We start from the raw sequence: 20659 nt of genomic DNA, 5'->3' as shown, positions 1-20659 counted from the left end.
GCGTGCCAAGAGGCCATCCACACTCTAATTATTAACAGCAGCGGGGAGGGCGCCTATCACTGCTGCAGTTAATGAGGGGCTGAGGGTTTGTTTTTTTAAAAGGCCGGGGGGGCGAAACTGAGATGTCTGATCACACCCCCACCCAAGTTTGAAGAAGCCTGGGTGAGGGGGTCACCGTAGCCACACGCTCACCCACCTGGCTTTAGTATCCCTCGCAGCCGCGGGCTGGGGTGGGCAGACACCTCGGTGTCCTGAGGCTCCAGGGAACCTACTGCTCTCCTTTCCACAGAAGCTAATCCTCCACCCACTCCACTGCCGCCGGCCCCCACATCCCCAGGAGGCCCCGAGGAGCCAGAGCATCGGGAGCCAGAGATGATGCCGGAGGAGGAGGCAGCCAGCAGCCCCTGGAGTGGGCCAGGTAAGCGCGCCTGCGGCCGGGTCCGGCAGCGTCACCTCGCAGGGCGGCCCTGGGACCCAGCGAGTGGGGGGTCCTGAGAACCGGCCACCTGACGGCGCGGGGTGGAGCATGGTCGACAGGCCAGGTACACTGGCCAGGAGGTGGGTGGTGAACTGTTGGGCCCAAGCCTGGCGTCTGTTCCAAAGTCCAGCCGCCTGTGGGTCCGCAGGTTCCCTGGAGGGGACACTCAGCTGTGCCGACACTCAGAGCTAAACCAGGGCCCTGTGCAGTGGACGGGCCTCTGAGGGTTCCTTGGAGGCAGGGTGTGGTCTGGCGGGGTCAGCGGAGCAGCCGTGAGACCGGAAGGGCATCCGCCAGGCAGGAGCAGCAGGGCCAAGGCAGGGCGGTGGGGGTGTGGATCTGGTGCTGCCCGTCTGCCAGGCCCTTGCCAGCCAGGAAGGGGCTCCGGCCTCAGGGGTTGGGAGGGGAGACAGGAGGCGGCTCCAGCCCCCCAGGTTCCTGGATGAAGGATGTGTCTTTGAAGTGGTTCTGTGCCTCCCAGCACTGCCCCGCCCCACCCCATTTGTAGCTGGAATTGTGAGCTCGGGGCCCACCAGGCTCTCCCCGAGGCGCGCATTTCCACCGGCTTGAGTCGCAGGCGGGCTGGGGGCTTTGCCTGTTGCTGAGATTCCTAATCGGAGCTGAGGTGGCTCACTGGGCAAGCGTGGCTGGCCGTCAGGGCCCCGCGTGAGGGCCGCTAGGTGAGGAAGGGTGGGCGTGGCCCTGGTGAACGCAGGGCCTGGATGGAGGCCGCACTCCCAGGGCAGGCGCGCAGCCACGTGGCATGTATTGAGCACCTGCTGTGTACTGGACGTCAACTCTGAGCAGACAGGCTCCTGGGGAACTGACATCAGCACAGCCAGCAGCGTGGGGAAGGAGGTTGTGGGGGACGTACGGCGAGGGCCTCAGCTTGTGGGGGCTGGGAAGACCTCACCCCGGCAGAGAGGACCCCCGTGGTCTCCTAGGAGTGTTAGAAATGCTCTCCTGGAGTTCAGCTTGAGTAGCCCTGTGAACCTCATCGTGATCCTGAGGTGCCAATGAGAGAGGGCTGGACTGCTTAGTGATGTCTGCAGGGCGCCAAAGAGATGAGGGGCTCGTGTGTCTTCTGGGCTCCCTGCTGGCACCTTTGCCGTATGTGCGCATCTGGGGCCCAGAGAGGGCAGGGTTGGCCACTGGGCACAACCAGGATGGGAGCCACGACCACAGACTCAAGACCAGGGCTGAGTCAGTCCACTCAGAGGGTACCCTGGGCCAGACAGGCTGGGGCTCCCACGCTAGCCCAGTCCGGGGAGGGGTGTTAGCACAGCCACCCCACTGCTGTCAGGACTCCTTGGCCGCCCCCACATCACCTCGGTGACCCAGTGACAGGCGGGGAGGGGCCCCATGAGCCCCAGCTGGCCGAGCCCACAGCATGCCCTCTCTGCACACAGAGCACCTGGTCAGGGACAGGCCTCAGGCCACACATCTGTGCAGCCCACACCACCGGTCGGGCACAGCTGAGCTGGACCCCCACCTGCGGGGCCAGGCCTCTCCACACAGGGGACAGAGCTGGGGGGCTGGGGCCCACTCTGCTGCCGCAGTTTCCCCAGGTCTAGGGCGAGGTAACAACAAGGCACCTACAGACTCCAGGTCAGCCCTGCCTTGGCCCCATAGCTCCCACACTCCAGGGACCACCACCAGTCCAGGGACTGGACCCTGAGGCTGCAGTCTGGAGCGTGACCGTGGGGACGACGGGGATGGGCTGTCCTCACACCAGCCCCTGAGGCAGGCGCAGAGCAGCCCTGGGGCCGGTCCACGTCACTGCCTGGAGGCAGCGCACCAGACTCCAGCCCGGCTTTGGAGCTCGGGCTGTGCATATGTGGATGCCTGCCCAGCTGTCCTGTGTCGGCCCCCGCCCACCCCACGGCCTTCTTAGCATCTGTATCCATGTTCTACGGACGGCAAGGCAGAGGCCGCTGGAGGTCAGGGCCTGGCCCCAGGGTGGCTGTGGGGGCCGAGGCTCGGATGGGTGCACCCGGGAGCTTCCTGCGCTATTTGCATCTTCTGGGGGCCACGGGGGGTGCTCCCTGTCGGCCCCCGCAGATAGGAATTTCTGTGTAGTGGGCAGCGATGGGCCGATAAGCGGCTGCTGGCCAACCGCCGTGGTGGCCGTCCTCTATCAGACCCCAAACAGGCCACACTTATCGCCTGGCCGGGAAGCCAGAGAGGCCCCATGGGCTCTTATCTTGTAGGGGCCGTCCTGCTGGCGATGGGAGGCAGGCCTTGCCGGGGCTGGCTGGATCAGCGTCCCCAAGGGCAGTGCCCAGCCCAGGGTCCGGCCAGCCAAGGGGAAGGGGTGTGCAGCCACGCCTCGCCAGGTCCTGGCGCTCTGGTGGCTCCCTGGCCCCTCCTGCACTGTCCCGCTGACCCCCTGCCTGTGCTCGTCTCCCCCTCCCCATCTGAGGATCGCTCGACATCCAGTTGTTCCTCCTGCCCCATCCCACGTGAGGACTGCCACCCCGGGGACCTGGCTTGTCAGGCCAGCCGGAATCACGCGCACCCTGTCCTGCCTGGCTCTGGGGGCCACTGGCTGGACCCTGAGCCTCCATCTCCCATGTGAGGCCTAGGGCTTGCACACATACCTGGTGCGGCCCTGGCAGGGGGTTGCCCCCCCCCCCCCCGGCCTGCCTTTCTGGCCACTGTCTTCTGCTGGCCAGGACAGCTCCTGGGTCAGACCCATTCCAGGTGGGGGCCGAGACTGCGAGGTCCCAGGGCAGGTGACTCGACCCAGCAGAAAGGCTGGGCCACATGCCTCTCTCCAGCCACGCGTGGGTCTGGTGCAGCTGTCCTTCCTGCAGGGGTCCAGGCCCTGAGCAAAGACCCCGGGAGACACCCCCAGCCCAGGCAGAAGGGAGGCCTTCCAGCCTCTCTTCCCGGGGGGGCCTAGACATGCACCACACACACAGCGAAGTCTGGGCCGCAGGGTGTGTGAGGGGCCTGTCAGCTCCAGCCTCGTTACTGCCCCACTCAGCTCCCTCCTCCCCACGCCGGCTCCCCCAACCCCACCATGACCCCAGAGCTCCAGAAACAGGTGGGGAGGCGCTCCGGAGGTCGCTTCACTTCAGACTTCACGAGCGTCGTCAGCTGTCAGCTGCCGGCGGCTACTTCTCAAGTGCAGCTGCTTCAGGCGGGAACCCCGTCCAGCCCCGGCTGTGCTGAGAAGCCGGAACTTGCCTGCCCAGGCCTGGAGCCAGCTTTGCTGAGTGACTGTGGCAGTTTTCCTGACCTCTCTGGGCTTGGTTTCCTCATCTTTATGAGCACACAGAGCAGAGCCAGCTCCCCACTGGGTGCTGTAAATCTGCTGGGGCGGCCCAGGCCTCTGGGTCAGGGAGGGTCTGGGGGAGAAGCCACTGTGTGAGACCACGGAGCAGGGAGGAGCCCCTGCTGGTAACGGGCACCTTGGCCAGGGGTCCCCGCTGACCGTCAGGAGCCCGGGGTCTGGACTGGGTCCGCAGAGAGGTCGCTCCCCTCCTCCGAGCGGCAGGGACAGCAGTACTGGGGGTGAGGCTGGTGTGGAGGCCATACCAGGTGGGCAGGGGCACCCCCATCCTCATGGAAGCCAAACACCACCAGCTCCGTGGACTGTCTAGGAGGGGAGGGTTCTCGCCAGAAAAGTGACCCCGAGGGGCTCACAGGCACGAAGGTGCTGAGGTCAGCAGGTCCGTGTGGATGTGGGAGAGGAGAGCGCCAGCCGGAGGCACAGCCCGCGCCAGGACCCCAGGGTCCTGAGCAGGGTGCGGCGGGCAGGGGTCTGGTCCCAAGAGAGGGGGTCCCTTGGGGCTGCCACTGGGAAAGTGAATGAGAGCAGAGCAGGGACCTACCCCTGGCCTTGAGTCTGTGGGGCGGCTACAGTCCGCAATGGAGAGGGGGTGTTGGGCAGGGGGCTGCCCTGCCTGGCTCTGTTCTCATCTCCTGTTGAACCACCAGCCCAAGTGAGAGGGTAGAGGAGAGGGGCGGACGGCAGGGACCCGGGGAGCCGGGTGTTTTTATCTTTGAAATGACCTTGTTTGTGCAAGGGGCTGGCTGTTTAGAATTCCGATATGCAGATGGCTGGGAGCTATAATCTGAAATCCCCACCTCGCATCTGTGACAGCCCTGCCCTGCCTCTGCTCCGTGGCCCCAGCGACAGGCTCCCCCTTTGCCTCCACAGTTAACATGAAGGAAAAGCAGAGGGTTGGGCACACAGGCAGCCCCCGAGGCGGCTGTGAGCCCTAAGGGTCCCCTTCAACTGTGGAGGGTCCTGGCCCTATCACCCACATTGTGGCCCCCATTGCAGTGGTGGTTGGCGTGGCTTCAGCCTCCTGGCCGGGGCATGAGAAACAGAGGGAGCAGTGAGTGGGGGTTTGGGCCCCCGGGGACCCGAGAGCCTCCTCTGCAGCCAGACCTCGTGGGGGTCCCCTCCCCACAGGGACTTGCCTGGGGCAGACCACGTGAGCACGTACCATCCAGTTCTCCGTGCACCTGTCCAGGAGGCAGCGTGGTCCAGACACCCTTGAGTGCAGGGCTGTCCACTTCAGGGGCAGTGAGTAGCTGGGGAGTGAAAGGGTGAACCTAGGGGACCCCAGGGCTCCCCACCAGCTCTGGTGGCTATCAAGTGGCCCTGAGGGTGGCCTGCACTCCACAGATGGCCAGGCCCATGACCTGACAATGTGGTCAGAGCCCCAGGAACAGGGTCCCTTCACCTGTAAGTGTATCGGGGCCTGGAACTCTTTCCTGGTGACCTCTGTTTACAAGACAAAATTCAGATGACCAAACATGAGGTGTCATGTTCTTGGTTCTCAGCTTCATCCTGGGCTCTTGAGGCTGAGATGGGAAGGCTGGCCATGTCCCCACAACACTGCAGGTCAGCAGAGGGGACAGCCAGGTGGTCAGGCCAGGACAGCACCATAGGTATGCCCCACCCCCAAGGTGCAGCCTAAAGAATACATTGGAGTGGGCCGAGGGTGTTCAGGTGAGGAACAGGCACGTGCAAATGCCCTGAGGTTTGGACAGCATGGGCGTGGCTGGAGCGGGGTTGGGGAGAGACAGGACAGGCCACGGATGGGTCAGGGTTTGGGCTCAAGGCCATGGACTGTAGTGAGATGCCTCCACTGCCTTGGCCGTAACATGGGGTGGGTGTGAAGCAGGGTGTCTGGCTGGCTGCTGCGTGGAGCCTGGGCTAATGGACACCACCTCTGGGAGCAGGGACGGGTGTGGCAGCTGCTGTTTTCCGCTTGGGCCCCGGAGCTGCTCCCTCTCTGTGCAGGGTCCCAGGGGTCTGCCGGAAGCCCGGCATTCTCGCCCAGAAGTGTGCGCAAGGGCATCGGACTGGCCGTCTGGGTGCACTCAGTGGACTAATCTTGCCGCCTGGAGTTTCTCTGCAGACCTCAAGGTTTGTTATCGGGCAGCGGTGGTGGGCAGGCAGCTGAGGCAGGACAGCCCGTCCTGATGGACAGCGGGGAGATGGGCTGATACGGCCTGGCCGCATGGCCCCTCCCGCCCGCTCGGCATGTGTGGGTGGGAAAAATCATTTCAGCTATTTTGTGTTATCACTGGGCCTGGAGTTGCGGCCCAATAGGCCCATTTATCTTAGATTAGCGGGCAGGGGGAGGGGCACAGGAGGGGGCGACGGCGGGTGGTGGGGGTCAGCCTGGGGTCAGCTCCAGAGACCAGAGCCAGGAGCTCCGTCAGGAGCCACCTCCGTTCCACAGCAGATGTCCCCAGAGAGACGTGTTCCCTGAGACCACTCCCAACCCCCGTCCAGAGGGCCCTCCACCCATCCTGACCCCCTTCACAGCTGAGTGGATAAGGACTGGAGCAGCAGGGAGGGGGGTGCACTGAGGAGGGGGTCGTTGGTCTCTGCAGAGACCATCCTTCCCAGGTGTTTACCACACACCGCCAGCTGGAAAGGGGAGGTGTGACGTGGGCCATTAGGAGCAAGGAGTGGGGGTCTGCAGCCCAGGAGTGGGCCAGGGAAGGGGGTCGTTTATTCGCTCAACAAACCCGTGCTTCCTGCGCCTGCTCAGTGCCAGCATCATCCCAGCCCCCCAGGGGGCTGTTGTTTTGATCAGGGAGACAGAGACTAAATAATAAAGAAATAAAGGCATCACATATCCAGGGGAGTTGAGGGGGTGAGGCTCTGGAATGAACTGAGGGGCAGTTCTGAGTCGGGCGGCCTGAGCTGCATTTGAGCAAAGACCAGAAGAGTGAGGGGAGCCGGCTGCCATCTGGGGACCCCTGACCGGGACAGTCTGAGAGAGCAGGAGGATCCCACTCTGAGGTGGTTTCCGTGGAAATGGGGTTCAGGGTCCCAGGCTTTGGCTGGCTGTGACCCTGACGGGCCCCCTTGAGTTCTTCCTTGACCCCCTCTCAAGCCCCCTCCCCAGGGCATCAGTCCCCAGGCTAGGGGAGCGGCCTGAACGCCCAGCCAGCAGGGCCCTGTGGGAGAGCCCCAGGGCCAAGGCTGAGCGGGGGCCGTGAGCCCGAGGTCCCTCCTTCTGGCTGGCCTGGTCCACGTGGATGCCGTGTCGTGTGCAGCCCAGCGGGCACCAGAGGCCCAGGTGCCAGGCCACACACAACACCCCAGAAGGTCCCTGAGCAGAGGGCCTGCGCCCCTGCCACCCTGAGGGGGGCTGAGGCCATGGCCCATCCCCCCCAGACCAGGCTGCTGACCCCTCAGCCCTGAGCAGCCCCTTCCGTGGTCAGTGGTCCTTCACCGGCTAGTAGAAGCCACCCTTTGGCCCAGTTCTGACTTCAACCTCCGCTCCAACAAAGGCCTAGGCCTCGGGTCACTCGGCGGGGGGCCAGAACCCATGAGCGGGGCCGGCAATCCACGGACCGCTCTTTAGCAAGACTTGCCCACCATCCCGTTGGACTTGCCCGCCACACGGCCTGCCCACTCACTCCATTTCCATTCATTGAGCACCTACTGTGTGCCAGTCTTTGTCACAGACCCTGGGGGAGCCTCAGTCCTCCCGGGGACGTGGACTATGCAGAGAGCGGTCAGCAGGGGCCCAGAAGTTAATCAGGGAAGGCGACCGAGAAAGGGCACGTGTGGTGAGGGGTGCATACCTCTCTCCCTCGGGGGTCTGCACCAGGAGCTCCGTGGACACCGGGGAAGACGGCCCACCTGTGCGGCCGGTGCTGGGCCTGGCGGGGAGACCACTCAGGCCAGCCCAGCGGCTTTGTGGTGAGTGGACTCTAGGGGCTCTGGTGTGGACACAAGAGACCCGTGAAAAGGCTCACCCCGAAATGTGGCGGCAGGCACCGTGCTCCCGTGTTTCAGGTGAGGACACTGAGACCCAGAGAGACGCGGGGTGCCTGGAGCTGGGCCCTGTAGTCCCACCTCCCAGCCCAGCCCCACAGGGTTCTCCAGGACACTTGGTGGGCAGGTGTGGACCCTGTGCCAGCGGAGATGGAGGGGGCGCGGGGTGCCCTGCGGGGAGTGTGGCCAGGCCCAGATCCCCCTCTCCCGGCTGCGGGTGGGGGCCCAGGCCTGGCCACTGACCTCACCGCCTTCCGGGAGTGGCTATCTGCGGCTGGGCCGCCTATCTCTGCCGCGAGTGCTAATCGAGCCGGCTTCCTCCTCCGCCCTCCCGCCCGCTTCCTGCCCTGGCTGCCCCCAACTCCGAGGCCGGGCGTCTGAGCATCCGCCTGTCCCGCCAGGGCCTCCAGACATCAGGGGTGCGGGGCCACCGGGCCCTGGCTGGAGCCCCTGGAGAGGGCAGCCCCTCCCGGAAGTGTGCTTCCTCGTCCTCCTGGGCCCACTGTGGCCTGGGACGCCGCAGCTCGCCTCCCCCCACCGCCACCTCCCGTGTAATGCACAGGCCACACACAGGATGCCCGACACCGGGCCAGCTTCACGGCAGGCGGTCAGGGCCGCACCGCTCCCTGTTGTCAGCGCCTTCGCTGGCGAGGGACCTGCACGGCCGCGGTTACTGCCACCAGCACTGGTGACTGTCCAGCTACTCCTGGCTGGGGGGTACCCACTGACCACGGGCATCAGGACAGACTGACTTCTCGCCGTGCCCACTCCTACTGGGGTATGTGGCCTGGCACATGGGCCGCGCATCTGTGGGACGGGGGACCGGACGCTCGGGCCATCTGGAGGAGCCAGGAGGGCTGAGGACAGCAGGCAGGGTGGCAGAGCGGTGTGTGTGACGTGGGGCCCCCTCCAAGCCCGCACGGGGGGCACCTTGGGGTGACCTGGGGCTCACGGCCCTGGGGGCTAAGGGAGACCGGGGCAGGGCTGCCCTCATGCCCGGCTTTGTCCGTCTCGGGATCTCCCTGCAGCCCAGGGAGCGGGCGACTCTGGCCGGCCCACCTGACAGGTGAGGGAGGCAAGCTGCAGAGGGTCGGCCAGACCAGGAGGGGAGCCGCCCACCCGGCCTTCCCGGTCTAACAGTGTCCCTGCGCCCCTCCTGTGCGGTGCTGGGCTCCTTATTTATTTATTTATTGTTACTGCTCTGTCTGCGCGCTAACTTCTTATTTCCTCACCGCGTTTCCATTACTATGGCAGTGGACGCGACCGATAAGATCGGTGCCTGGAGATGGGACAAAGGGGCTGCCATCGGCTCGAGGGCTGGTCATATCCTGCCCGAAGGGGCCAAGCGGGGCCTGAAATGAGCGATGCTATCGGGGCATATTGTGTGTAAGGGGGAGGCGTCCTGCTGCCTTGGCCACCCCTCCCCCTCCAGACAGAGCCTCTGTGTCCACCCCTCCCCGACCCCATCACACGCCCCTCGGGTAGGTGGCGCTGGCATTTAGCCAGCCAGCCTGCGTCCCAGGTCCGCTGTGGTCTCCATGGGGCCGGGAGCTGCTGGGGGCAGTGGGTGCCAAGTTGGTCACCGCAGCCCCGTGAGTGCTCACACACGTCCAGGTGCTCAGGCCAGAGCCGCCTCAGGGTGCTCAGATGCCCCTGCCTCGACTCAGCAGTTCAACTTCTAGGAATTTACCCCAGAAAAAATAATCTCAAATGCAGACAGGCGTAGGGTGGTGTGGTGGTGTGGATAGTCATCGCCGCGTGAGGAAGATAGTAAGCCATCAATGTTTTTATTTCTGCTGCTCTGCAAAATGTCCGCACGAAAGGAGAGAAACGACTCCCAAAGAAATGGATTGCGCACAGATGCCCTGCTGTGCTGTGGTGTGCCTACTGCCACCGCCGCCTCCCCGGTCCCGGGCCTTTCTGCCTCCCCTGCGGGCCCGGGACCTGACAGAGAGGGGAAGAGCCATCACTTCAGCAGATGAGAGTGGTGCGGGTCCCGAGGCAGACAGCCGGTGGAGCCCAGCCGTGGAGTGCAGACACACGTGCTCTGTGGAGAGTCAGCAGGGGTGCCCTGGAGGCTCCTGGGCAGAGGCTTAAAGAAGAGCTCTGTGTCTGGAGCTGGGGCCGGCCGGGTCCTGCTGTGTATAGGAAGCAGGGCCTTCTGTCCTCTAAGCCGCCTCTTCCTTGGCCCCTGCCCCACCCTTCCCACCCCCTCACCCGCCCCCCGTGTGCACACACACACAGGGGCAGGAAGAACAGAGCACTGGACAGGAATCAGGGGCTGGGCTTGAACTCAGTCACCACCGCACTGCGTGGCCAGATCCCCTCTGACCCTCGGTCTCCACCTCTGTGAACGCAGAGAATCACCACCCCCAGGGCACGTGGTAGCTTGAGGACTGAGTCATCCGCGTCCTGGGAGCAGGCGTCTGCAGGTCCGCATGGCTCCTGAGAGGGGCTCACAGTTCCCGGGACCGGCCTCGTGCTGGGTCATCCTCAGGGGCCCTGGGCCAGTGCCCCAGAGCCCTGGGGCCTTGGGTGACACAGCCCTCCCCAGGCGCAGCCTCCTCCGTAGGCGGAGTGGCCCAAGGGTGCTCACACAGGGTCTGCCAGCACTTCTCCCAGGGGAGACTCTTACTCCCTAGGGGCTGGCCCTGTGGGGTGGTGTAGCGTGGCAACTTCCTCGATGATGTTGGCCAACCTCAGTGCCCGCCACTGCCCTCAAGGCCAGAGTGGGCCCCTGGCAGTGGCAGGGTGGGCACCCTCCCTTTACCCTCCCAACCACCCAGCCTTGGCCTAGAGCCTCAGCTGCCTTCATGCCCACCGCTCTTGCCCATTCACAGTAGAGAGACAGCGCCCGAGCGGCAGGTGGGTGGGGCCCCGGGGCACAGGGGGCAGCGGGGCCAGCCGGGCCGACTGAGAGGTGGTGAGCTGGAAGCCGGTCGGAAAGAAAGGCCCTGGGTGGCGTTGGCCCCTGGAAAACAGGGCCGGGGCCAGGACACCCAGGCTGATAGGAGCCTGATAAGCTATTTGCACAGGAGGTATTTTCCTTACCTTATCACAGGTCCTGCTTCCAGCCCACCCCTCCAGGACCAGGCAGGGCTAGGGAGAGCCAGGGACCCCCGCCCACCGTTTTTCAGGCCACAGGGTCTCTCCCGAGATCAGAGTCCCAGGGCCCAGAGCTGCTGAGGCCCTCTGCCCACTCCGCAGGTGGGAAGACTGAGGTCTGGAGACCAGGACAGTTCTTTTTTTCTTTTAAGCTTTTTGGGAAGGCTGGAGAGACCATGCGGCCACCTACTTTGAGGCCGTGGGGCCCCACGGACCGGTGGGCGAGGGGTGTCCATCAGAAATCTGGTGTGAGGCTGGCCCCGCCCTGCACTGCTGGCTCTCCCCAGGCAGTCCCAGTCTGCCATTAGCCGGGGCCAGGGTTCAGCCCGATAGAGATAGGCTGTTGTTCTGTGTCAAAAAATCAATAATCCCAGCGATGTCCCAGCGATAGGAAGAGAAGTTCACAGCACCAGCTGGCGGGGGCAGGGTGGGGGGCAGGGGCTCAGCACCTGGGGGCTGGCGTCACCCGCTGGTGGGTGGGGCCAGTCCACAGTGGACTCCAGGCCCAGGGGCCAGCATGTCCTTCTCCTCGCCCATCCCACGTGCCAGCTTTTCACAGATGGGTAGCAGGAGCCCCAGAGGTGGCTCTGGGCCTCCATGCATCTGGGGGCTCAGGGCAGGTGCGGGCGGGCGTGGGGGGCACACCTCACCCCCCCAGCCCCACACGACCAGCTGCTCCTTCTCCCAGGCCTGTGGCTCATCAGCAGGGCCCGGGTGCTCAGCCCCAGGTCCGCCCCCCTGCCACCGTCCTGCAGACAGATGCCCACAGGGTGGGCTGCACCCAGGCACTCTCAGACACAGCCAGCTGCCAGTGTCCTTGCCCAGTGGATACGTTCTAGGGAGAGACTGAGAGTCACTAAAATGCACACGTGGGCCCCTTGGCGCTGGAGGCAGCTCAGGGCACAGTGAGCTGGTAGAGGCACCCCCGCTGCACGCATGAGGGGACTTGGGAACAGAGGCCCCCAGCCAGAGTGTCCAGGGTCCTGCCCCCTGAAGGGCCCTCCCTGGCCCAGGCCCTGTGGTGCCTGGCACCACCGGCCCACAATGGACGGGCCTCCATGCCGCCCCACCAGCCCCCTCTGCCGTCAGCTCCGGGGAACCTGCCTGCCTGCCTGCCTGCCTGCTCCACCCTGAGCTAGGCAGGCCCCATGAGACACAGCCACCCAGGCGGCAGGTGTAGGGGCAGGTGTGCCCCACCCCAAGGGAGGGGCTTGAGAGGGGTCCTCTGGATCTGAGCTCCAGCCCCGCCCCCACCACCTGCCGCTGTGAGTGCAGGGTCTGTGGGCAGCTTCTTGGGAAGGAGCTTCTGGGCTCAAAGCCCTTTGAAAACCTCTGGCCTGGAATGAGAAGGCCACCTCATTCCACGGAGGCTCAGCCTCTGCCCAGCCTGGAACTCGGGTGCTGGCAGAGGGCACCAGGCTGGCAGACAAGTGGGAGACCCCCGAGCGGCGGTGCGCCCCATGGCATGCAGGGGCCACGGGGGCAGCTCCCAGGAGTCCTCTCATCTGACTTTCCCTGTCAGTGAATTGGGCATCATCTTGGTCACAGCTACAGCTACAGCTCCAGAGCTGCACCCTTGCTAACGTGAACTACACAGCGGAGATCTGGTGGAGCTCAGCCCCTAGAGTGGGTGTAGGATAGGGTGGCATCTGAGGCCGAGGGGCGCAGGCAGCACTGGGCTCCAGCAGGTCGTGGTCCCATGGGAACCAGAGCCTGGCTCTGTCTCAGCATCCAGTTACCCCCACGAGGCCAGAGACCCTGGTGTATGCCATATAGTTCTTAACTCATTGCAGCCTGTCACCGTTTTCATACGTGCCCCCAGGTCCCAGCCCCTCCAGCTGTTTCTGCTGGTTCTAGGCTCTCCTGCCAGGGTCCAGGTACTCTAAGGGGCTCCCTGGGGGCTCCCAGGCTGGAGGCAGAGGGGAAACCCTCACCCGGCCCCAAAGAGCCACTAATCCTCCAAGCACTCAAGTGGCTTTGCTGTGAGCCAGTGTCTCCCTGAGCCGTCTTATCTAGAAGGCACGCTTCAGGTTATTCCTTCCATCTTGGCTATGCAATGGCTGTGGGCCCAGGGTTCCAGGGCTGGGCCTGTGTGCAGGACTGGTGTCAGGAAGGCTTCCCACCCCGCAAGCTCCCCTGTGGAACAGAGACAGGATCGCCTAGGGCCCAGAGTGCTCAGCCTCTCCTTGTGCTGGCTTTGCTGTGAGCGAGAACATACTGCCTGGGTGGGGTCGCGGGTTGGGGTTAGGGAGATCTGGGCTTCACCCTCCTGTGCTGCTTGCTGGCCCTGTGACCTAAGACCATCCCATGACCTCTCCAAGACATGTTCTCCTCGCCTTACAATGAGTGGCAGAAATAGACCCCACCAGTTTTACCCCAAAGCTTAACCATGTCCCTTTGACACTTTGTCCTCATGAGTCACAGCTGGGAGCCTGAGTCTGTCCAAAAGGTACCATGGTCACTGGTGAGAGCAGGGTTAGGATCAAGCTCTGCCCCTTTTGGGATTCAGGTGTGGCCTGATCCAGGCCATCTTCTGGTCCTGAGGCCTAGAGGGTGGGAAAGCTTAGAGAAAGCCACCAAGCCTGTCAGTAGCCAGGGTGAGAGTCTTGCTGCCACCCAGCCTGGGGCACCAGCCTGGGTGGGAGAAGCCACATGGCTCCAGCAGCTATGTGGGCCTCCTGCTGAGCAGCTGGCTGTCCACCGTGCACTTTGACCTCGCTGGCTCACTCGGGCACATCCCACAGCGCTGCTTGTGCTGCAGGACCTGGGTCCCCCTCCTGGCCTGTCCCCAGTCCCCTCCTCTGGGCCATGTTGCCACGTCTGTAAACAGGAATCAAAAGCAGGCCGGCAGGTAGGACCTAGGTTGGGAGCATTCCGAGGAGATGATGGGAGTTTGCCGTCCACCAGCCCAGTCTGCCCCTCCAGCCAGATCACAGGGGAGCCACACACGGGCAGGGCCTTGGCACCGGCATGGACAGACCCTCCCCTCCCAGCCCAGAGACTCCACGGCCACAATGCAGGAGGGAAGGTGACCAGCCCCGGGTCTTGCGTGTCCAGATGGGCCCCCACAGCCTTGGTGGTGCACACTCCACCTGGTCAGGCTAACCCCACCGCCTGGCCTACTGTGTGACCTTGAGGGAGGTGCACACCCCCTCTGGGCCTGCTTGCACATTGGTGCGGTACGTGCTGCTCTAGGACCAGGCCCTTGGAGACTTCTAGAACCCGCCAGGGCGGAGCCTGCTCACTCTGGGGTTTTCTTCATCTCCCTCTCACTCCTCTCCCTTTTCTGTGACTTTTATCAAAGGCAAACAGCGTGATCCCTGAGATAGGGCCGCTCCCGACAAAGCCGGGGCCAGCTGGCCCCCGGGAGCCGCAGGGCGGGGCCGGGCGGGAGCGATGAGGCCGATTAGATAAGTAGGTTCTGGCAGTGACCCCAGGGTGGGCACCCATACACCGATCCCAGAGCCCACCGTTCAGGGCGGGGACTGCCGGGCGGCTGGCCTTTGTACCCTGGAGGCCACTGGCCATTAGCACAAATGGAGCCTGGCCCCTGGAAGGAGGGGCCAGCCAGCAGGGCGAGGAGCAGGCCTGGGCTCACAGACACTCCTGCGGACATCGGGGCCCTTCGGTCGGAACTGCCAAGTGGCCAGCAGGCCGTGGCTTGGCCGGACCTGGCGGTGGCTGAGCTTGTGGGCTCCGGAGCCAGATGGTCTGGGTTGGAGCCCCGGATCCTCCCTCAAGAAGGAGCTTGGGTCTGGCCAGGTGGCGGCAGCCCTTGCTGAGCAGCCTCAAGCAGGTTGCTTGAGCTCTCTGGGCCACTCCAGCAGGAAGCGCAGCCAGACCAGAGCCTCCTCACTGTTTGTTTTGCCTGTTGTTGGAGGCCGCCAAGGACTCCAGGTTGTGGGACAGAGCTGGGGGCAGGGCTGAGACTGAGGACAGCTCTCCGCAGCCCTGGCAGGACCAAAGGTGTGGAAACACCCAGGCGCAGGGGAGGGACGTGCCAGGCCCATGTGCTGACTGGCACCATCTTTACTCTCGGAGCCACCAGCCCAGCAGGTGACCCAAGGCTCAGCGAGAGCCAGGCAGTGGCTGGACTGGCCTGTTTGTAGGCTCCAGACCCCAGTGCTCCCAGCCGCCACCCCATCTGCTGGGCTCCCACACCGGGTCTGGGGTGGCCATGCTCAGTCCTGCCTCCTTTCTCTGGCCCCTCAGGATGCCATTGAAGTGGTTTGAGACCTAAATAGATGTTTAAATCATGTAAATATGCAAAGGCTGAATTTTCTCATTGGGACTCTCACACATGCTTTGGGAGTGAAATTGAATCCCAGCGTGGCATGTTTGTTCTGGAAATAATGTGTTTGGGGTTGTTTGCCAGAATAAATTAGTCTCTGTCCTGACACTGCCGGTAGTGATGGCCCGACCCCCTTGGGGAGGCCCACCCAGGCCACACAGGACTACCCCTCCTCCACACCAGGAGGAACCAGCCCGCGACAGGAGAGCAGGGGCTGCCCACTGCCCCCCAGCAGCCTCTCCCCGCCCTCTCTTCTCTATCGCCTCCTGCTTCCACCCAGGAAGACCCAGAAAAGGGTGTCAGGCCCCTGACTGGGAACGTGCTAGGGCTCTGGTCAAATCCCACCAGCCAGCTGTGTACCCTGAGCCGGTCTTTTAACCTCTCTGAACCTCATTCCCCCTTTACGCCTGGGGTGGGGGTTGGGGGTGGACAGCTTCAGTATGGCTGGGAGGAATCCCTGTGATTTATGGCAAGTGTTGGGCTAAGGCTCAATAAACAGAAGCAGGACCCTCCATTAGGACCACGTTAGTTCTCAGGGCAGATGGCATCATTCCCCCACTGTCCATCTGTGGGGTTGGGGCCGTGGTAGGTAAGGCCAGGGAGGCTTCCGCCAGGACCTTACTGGAGCTGGAGTCCTAGCCGCCCTGCTTGCTCCAGCTTCTCTGGAGCTGGGAGGAGGAGATGGAGACATGGTCACAGGAGGCTCGCAGGGCGGAGAACACCTCTACCTGGAAGCCACCCTGATTGGCCCACCAGTGGCAATGCCACCGCCATCCACGTCTGGGAGGATGTGCCACCCTCAGCTCTGCCCCAGGTACCTGCCTGGGGTTTTGTTAAGTCCAAAGATGGTTCTGGTCCCACCCAGCCAGGCCTCACACTGTGGCTTGAGCATTCCTGGGCCTCCTTGGCTCCACATTTCCTGTGAGTGTGGTTGGGAGCTGACCATCTCCAAGGCCACCAGTGTCTAGATCCTCTGGAGCTTTAGGGGCCATTTAAAAATAGCTGTGTCTTCCTGTCTGTCACTCACCTGGTAAGCTGCCACCCCCAGCCCCTTCTTTGCTCATTTGTACTTTTAATTCATTCTCAGTTTTGAATGGAGCTCTCACCGAATACCTAGTCTGCCAGGAGTAGGTGGCGTCACCCACCCTCACCCCACTTTTTTGGATACAGTTTTATTTCTGGTTGGGAAAGGGTCTCTGATAGGTGCTAACTGGGCTTTAACACCTGCTTGACTTGTGCTTGGGGTTAGGCAGGGACTGGGAGCTGGAAATAGGTTATCTGAGTGGTTGGATGCTGAACATCACCAGTGGACAGTTGCACAGATTGTGGACTGCACAAGTGCACTGAGTGAGCTGAGGCTGAGATCTAGCCATGTTCACCCCACCAAGCCAGGTACCTGCTGTGGCCCTGACTCTGCCCACATGGGGTACCCTTTCTAATGCCCAGCCTCTCAGGACTAGGGAAGTGGGTTCTGATGGAACGTTGCCTGATCCCCAGCTCACATCGCTCAGGTCCCTGGCCTCCATGCCTTTCCCAGGCCTGGGCCTGCCCCCAGCAAGCCCAAAGTGGTGAGTTCTACCTCATTGTGCTGAACGGCTGCCTTTATCAGGAGCCGTCCTCTCTGGTGGTGCGTGATACCCAGGAGATGGAGCGGGTGCCACGGGAAGCACCAGCCATGCTGTTATCTGGGAGTGGGGGCCGCCAGCGCTGGGGTGCGATTAGGGAGCTGGCAGTTTGTTGTGGTGCAGTGTGGGTGGGTGCTCTGCCCCTTCTTCCAGGAGGCCGCCAGGGCTAGAGGGGCTTCAGGATCCCACAGCTGTAGCAAGTCAGGGGCAACTGGGGGCCCAGGGCTGCACCCCATCCCGCCCGTGGAGGGGGACCTGGGCCAGCCACCCCCGTCCCCGCTGTGTCCCCAGGTCTCGGTGGGACTCGACCACTCTTAGGAAGACTGAAACAACTTCCTGCTCCTCCTCCCCTGAGGAAGGTAGGTGCTGGCCTCGGATGGACAGCACTGTCTCCTACAGGGGTCCCCAGCCTGACAAACCAGGAACAGGCCCCGGGCAGTGAAAGGACTTTCCCTGGCTTGTCCGTGGCCCCAGCAGCAGAACTGAAGCCCAGAGAGGGGCGTGGGCCTCCCTGCTCTAGAGGCCTGTGAGCGTGCAGACCCCACAAGGCTTGAAGGCTCTGGCTATCCACACATCGGGGCTTGGAAAGATTCCTCCTTGACCCCTGCCTCCAGTGGGGGCAATGGGAGGAATGGGCAGTATACCCTAACCCTGGTGGGCTCCCCCCAGCCTCAGAAGCAGCACCCACAAGGGCCCAGCAAGCTCGCCATTAGGCAGCCTCTTCTGCTCCCCACATTCCCACCCCTGGGGCCATCCAAGTGGAGCACCAGAGACCCAGGTACGCCCTGGAGAGCAGGGGCATGTGCTCAGATCCTGACCTCCCTCTGTCAGCCTCACCACCTCTCGGGGCCTGTTTCCTCATCCGTACTGGGGGAGGGAACGAGGGAAGGGCTGACGTCACAGGGCCACTTGGGCAGGAACCGGTGACCGGGTTCTGGCCAGTACCCTGCGGAGCCCTGGCCAGGACCCAGGCCATCCTGGTGTGCGATGGAGGACACAGCCCCTTGTGGGCAGGCCACAGAGCAACGGGGCGACCTCTGCCCCTCCCCACAGGGCCGATAAAGGGCACTGCCTCCTGGCCTCATCCTGGTCCCCTGCCACCTTATCAGGCCCGTGGAAGACAAGGACCCAGTTAGAACGTTTTAGCCAGGCCTCCTGGCGTATTTGCACGTTATCTGTGCCATTAGGCCGGCAGTTATCTGATAATCGGGCCCATTAAGGCCACAGCCTGCCCGATCAGGGATCCAGGAAGTGGGGCCGACAGCAGTGCTTGCTCGGGGTCCAGGCCAGGCCACATGAGGCTTCTGTAGGCCTAGGTGGCACCCAAGGGACGAGGTGGCCCTGCCTTCCAGGGCAGAGGGCGTGTGGCCTGGGGAGGGACTGCCCTGTGGGGGCGTGGCCACCATCATCCCCTCCCTGGTGAGGACACCGGTTCTAGTGGGCGGGTAACTTGCCACGTGTGTCTCTCCTGGGGAATACCGCACAACCTTGGTGCCTTGAAATGTCAGAAATCTACTCTCACAGCTCTGGAGCTGGAAGTCGCACTCTTCCCCGAGGCTCCAGGGACAGTGTCCCCGCGGCTGTGTCATGCTAGTCCCTGCCCCCTCTTCACAGGGGCTTCTTCCTCTGTCCCTCTCACGAGGACACCTGTCGTTTGCTGTAGGGCCCACCCCCAGGTTGCAGTGCAGGTGTCTTTAGGGGTTGCCCTATACTCCACCCCACGAGGTTATGTGGGTCATGTGGCAAGGCCCAGCTGAGCCTGGGAGCCTGACTGCAGACACTGTGCAACCCTGAAGTCCTGCCCCGTGAGAGAGACTGGGGGTGCTCCTGGCAGAGGCCAGCAGTCCACATCCATGGGACAGAGTCCTGCAGTGGCCGCCCCGGCCACAGCACAGGCGGCCTCAGCCTGAGAGCGTTCGACCCCCAGTAGCACAGCAGACTGCTCAGAAAGGCAGCTGCTGACCAAGGGCTACAGCAGGAATCCGGTCCAGACCTTTCCTGAAAGTGGGCGGGGTCCTTCAGGGAGTGATGGTGCCACCTGGGTGCACACGGTCTGGCTGTGCCAAGGACCTTGGGGGCAGGACACTTAGCTCCTGTCCCGGCTCCCCTGCTGGGCCCTGTGCTCAGGTGCTAAGAGGATTGACTCACTCAACCTTCCCCCAACCCCAGGAGGTGGGAGGTATGCAGTCCCTGACTCACAGTAGGAAACCAGCATTTCCACAGCTGCCTGCACGTGTGCGCTCTGCAGATCTTGGGACTCAAGCCAACGGGAGGGGGCTGGGAGGACTGTGTGGCGGGACGGGAGGTGAGTCTCGTCGGCATCGTCCTTGGCAGTGTTGCCCCCATGTAAGGCAGACGGGGTGACCTGGCTCTGTGTGCGCGTCCTGAGCTGTACAAGGCACATGCATCCCAACACGGCAGCCGTGGTCCCCGAGCTTTGTGGCCACCTGCTCAGATCCAGTGGCAGGCACCCCTCTCTGTCTGGTTGCTGCAGCCTGCCCATCCCCCCTAAAAGGTCTGAGCACAGGGTCTGGCCTGGCCCCCAGGACCCAGCACCACCCTCGTAACCTGGGCCAGGCCACAGGGCCACCCGCCCGTCGCCCGCCCTCCTCTGCCCTCAGTCGCCCGCCCTCCTCTGCCCTCAGTCCCCTGAATGCTCCTGGCTGAGGGGGGCTGCAAGGACGGACTAAACCTGGACACCAGGCCCTCCTCACACCTCTGATGTCTCTCCCTGTAGACGAGCTGGAGCCACTGCTGCAAGATGGACAGAGGGGCGTGCGGGCTCGGTGCAGCCTCATGGAGGGCTTGTCCTGGGGCCCGTTCCGCGGGAGCATCCAGACCAGAGCCTCGTCCCCCGGGCAGGCAGAACTGGTAAGGAGCCCAATCTCAGCCGCATGGGCCAAGGCAGTGTCCAGCCCAGGGCACAGGCCCTTCAATCCTTGAGCCAGGCCTGGGCTAGACCCCTGCCCAGGAGCTCCTGCCTCTCGACTTGAAATAGGTCAGGAGGTACAGATATTAGGTGCTGGGACCAGGAGGGAAGGGAAGAGGTAACTTTGTGGGAGCACAGGGAGAGCTGCCTGGGGGAGGTGGTGTGGGGCTGTAGCCCTCAGGGTGATCAAAGAAGGGCTGCCTGGGGGAAGGTTCTTTGAGCGGGCCTTTGGTGAAGGAGTAGATGTTGGTGAGGCAGGGAAAGGGAAGGGCATTTGAGGGGAGGGAGCAGCAAGGAACCGAGTGGTGGGGCCTGGGCCTGGCCTGTGCCCAGGCAGGCGGGCGGCGCTGCCCCGGCACTGGGCTTCACAGGTGGGGCCACCCCCAGTGGCCAGGGAGGTGGGTTTCTGGATACAGCTGCGACCCAGGGTGAGCGATGCATCCCATCCCATGCCTGTGGGTCCTCCTGACAACAGGAGAGGGCGCTGTCGGTGCCCGAGCGTCTCCAGTGCGGGCTGATGACCACTGGGGGACATGTCACCTGTCTCAGGGCTACTTCTGAGGTGCCCTCTCCTTAAGGCGAGCCGGTGCGGCGTCCTCTCGCAGGGGGCACAAGTGCTCACTTTAGAACCTGTGTGGGTTGGTGTATGGGCGGTGGAGTGGGCACCTGCTGTGGTGGGAATGGGGTGGGGAGGGAGGTTGTACACGATGAGTGTTCAGGAAACACCTCCAGCCGTGGTGACGCTGGCCTCGAAGGCCAGGCAGCACCCAGCTTGGCGCCCCCAAGTCCGGGCCCCGGCGCCCCACATGCGCAGGCGCAGCCATGGCCCGGGCCCTGGCGACTGCTAGCATGGCATCCAGGTGAGGCTGGGTCCAGGGTGCTAGCAGGTGCCCTGTAGTGCTGGTCAGTGGCAGTGCGGGGCTGTGAGGGTGGGCTTGCCCCCTCCCCCTCCCCACTGCTCTAATCGGCT

At 63.6% G+C, this 20659-nt stretch overlaps 1 protein-coding gene across 1 annotated transcript in view; it reads left to right on the top strand.

Moving 5' to 3' along the window:
- Positions 1-20659, top strand: part of ZFPM1 (zinc finger protein, FOG family member 1) — a 61513-nt gene that overhangs the window by 26298 nt on the left and 14556 nt on the right. The window contains exons 3-4 of the mRNA XM_040253709.1: positions 290-418; positions 19498-19631. Of these exons, the coding sequence (XP_040109643.1) occupies positions 290-418; positions 19498-19631 (263 nt within the window). The remainder of the gene's footprint in view (positions 1-289; positions 419-19497; positions 19632-20659) is intronic.

This window comes from Oryx dammah, unplaced genomic scaffold (assembly GCF_014754425.2).
Source record: "Oryx dammah isolate SB20612 unplaced genomic scaffold, SCBI_Odam_1.1 HiC_scaffold_13, whole genome shotgun sequence".
NCBI classification, from domain to species: domain Eukaryota; kingdom Metazoa; phylum Chordata; class Mammalia; order Artiodactyla; family Bovidae; genus Oryx; species Oryx dammah.
The sequence above is the reverse complement of the archived record's forward strand: the minus strand, read 5'-3'. Positions and strand labels throughout refer to the sequence as shown.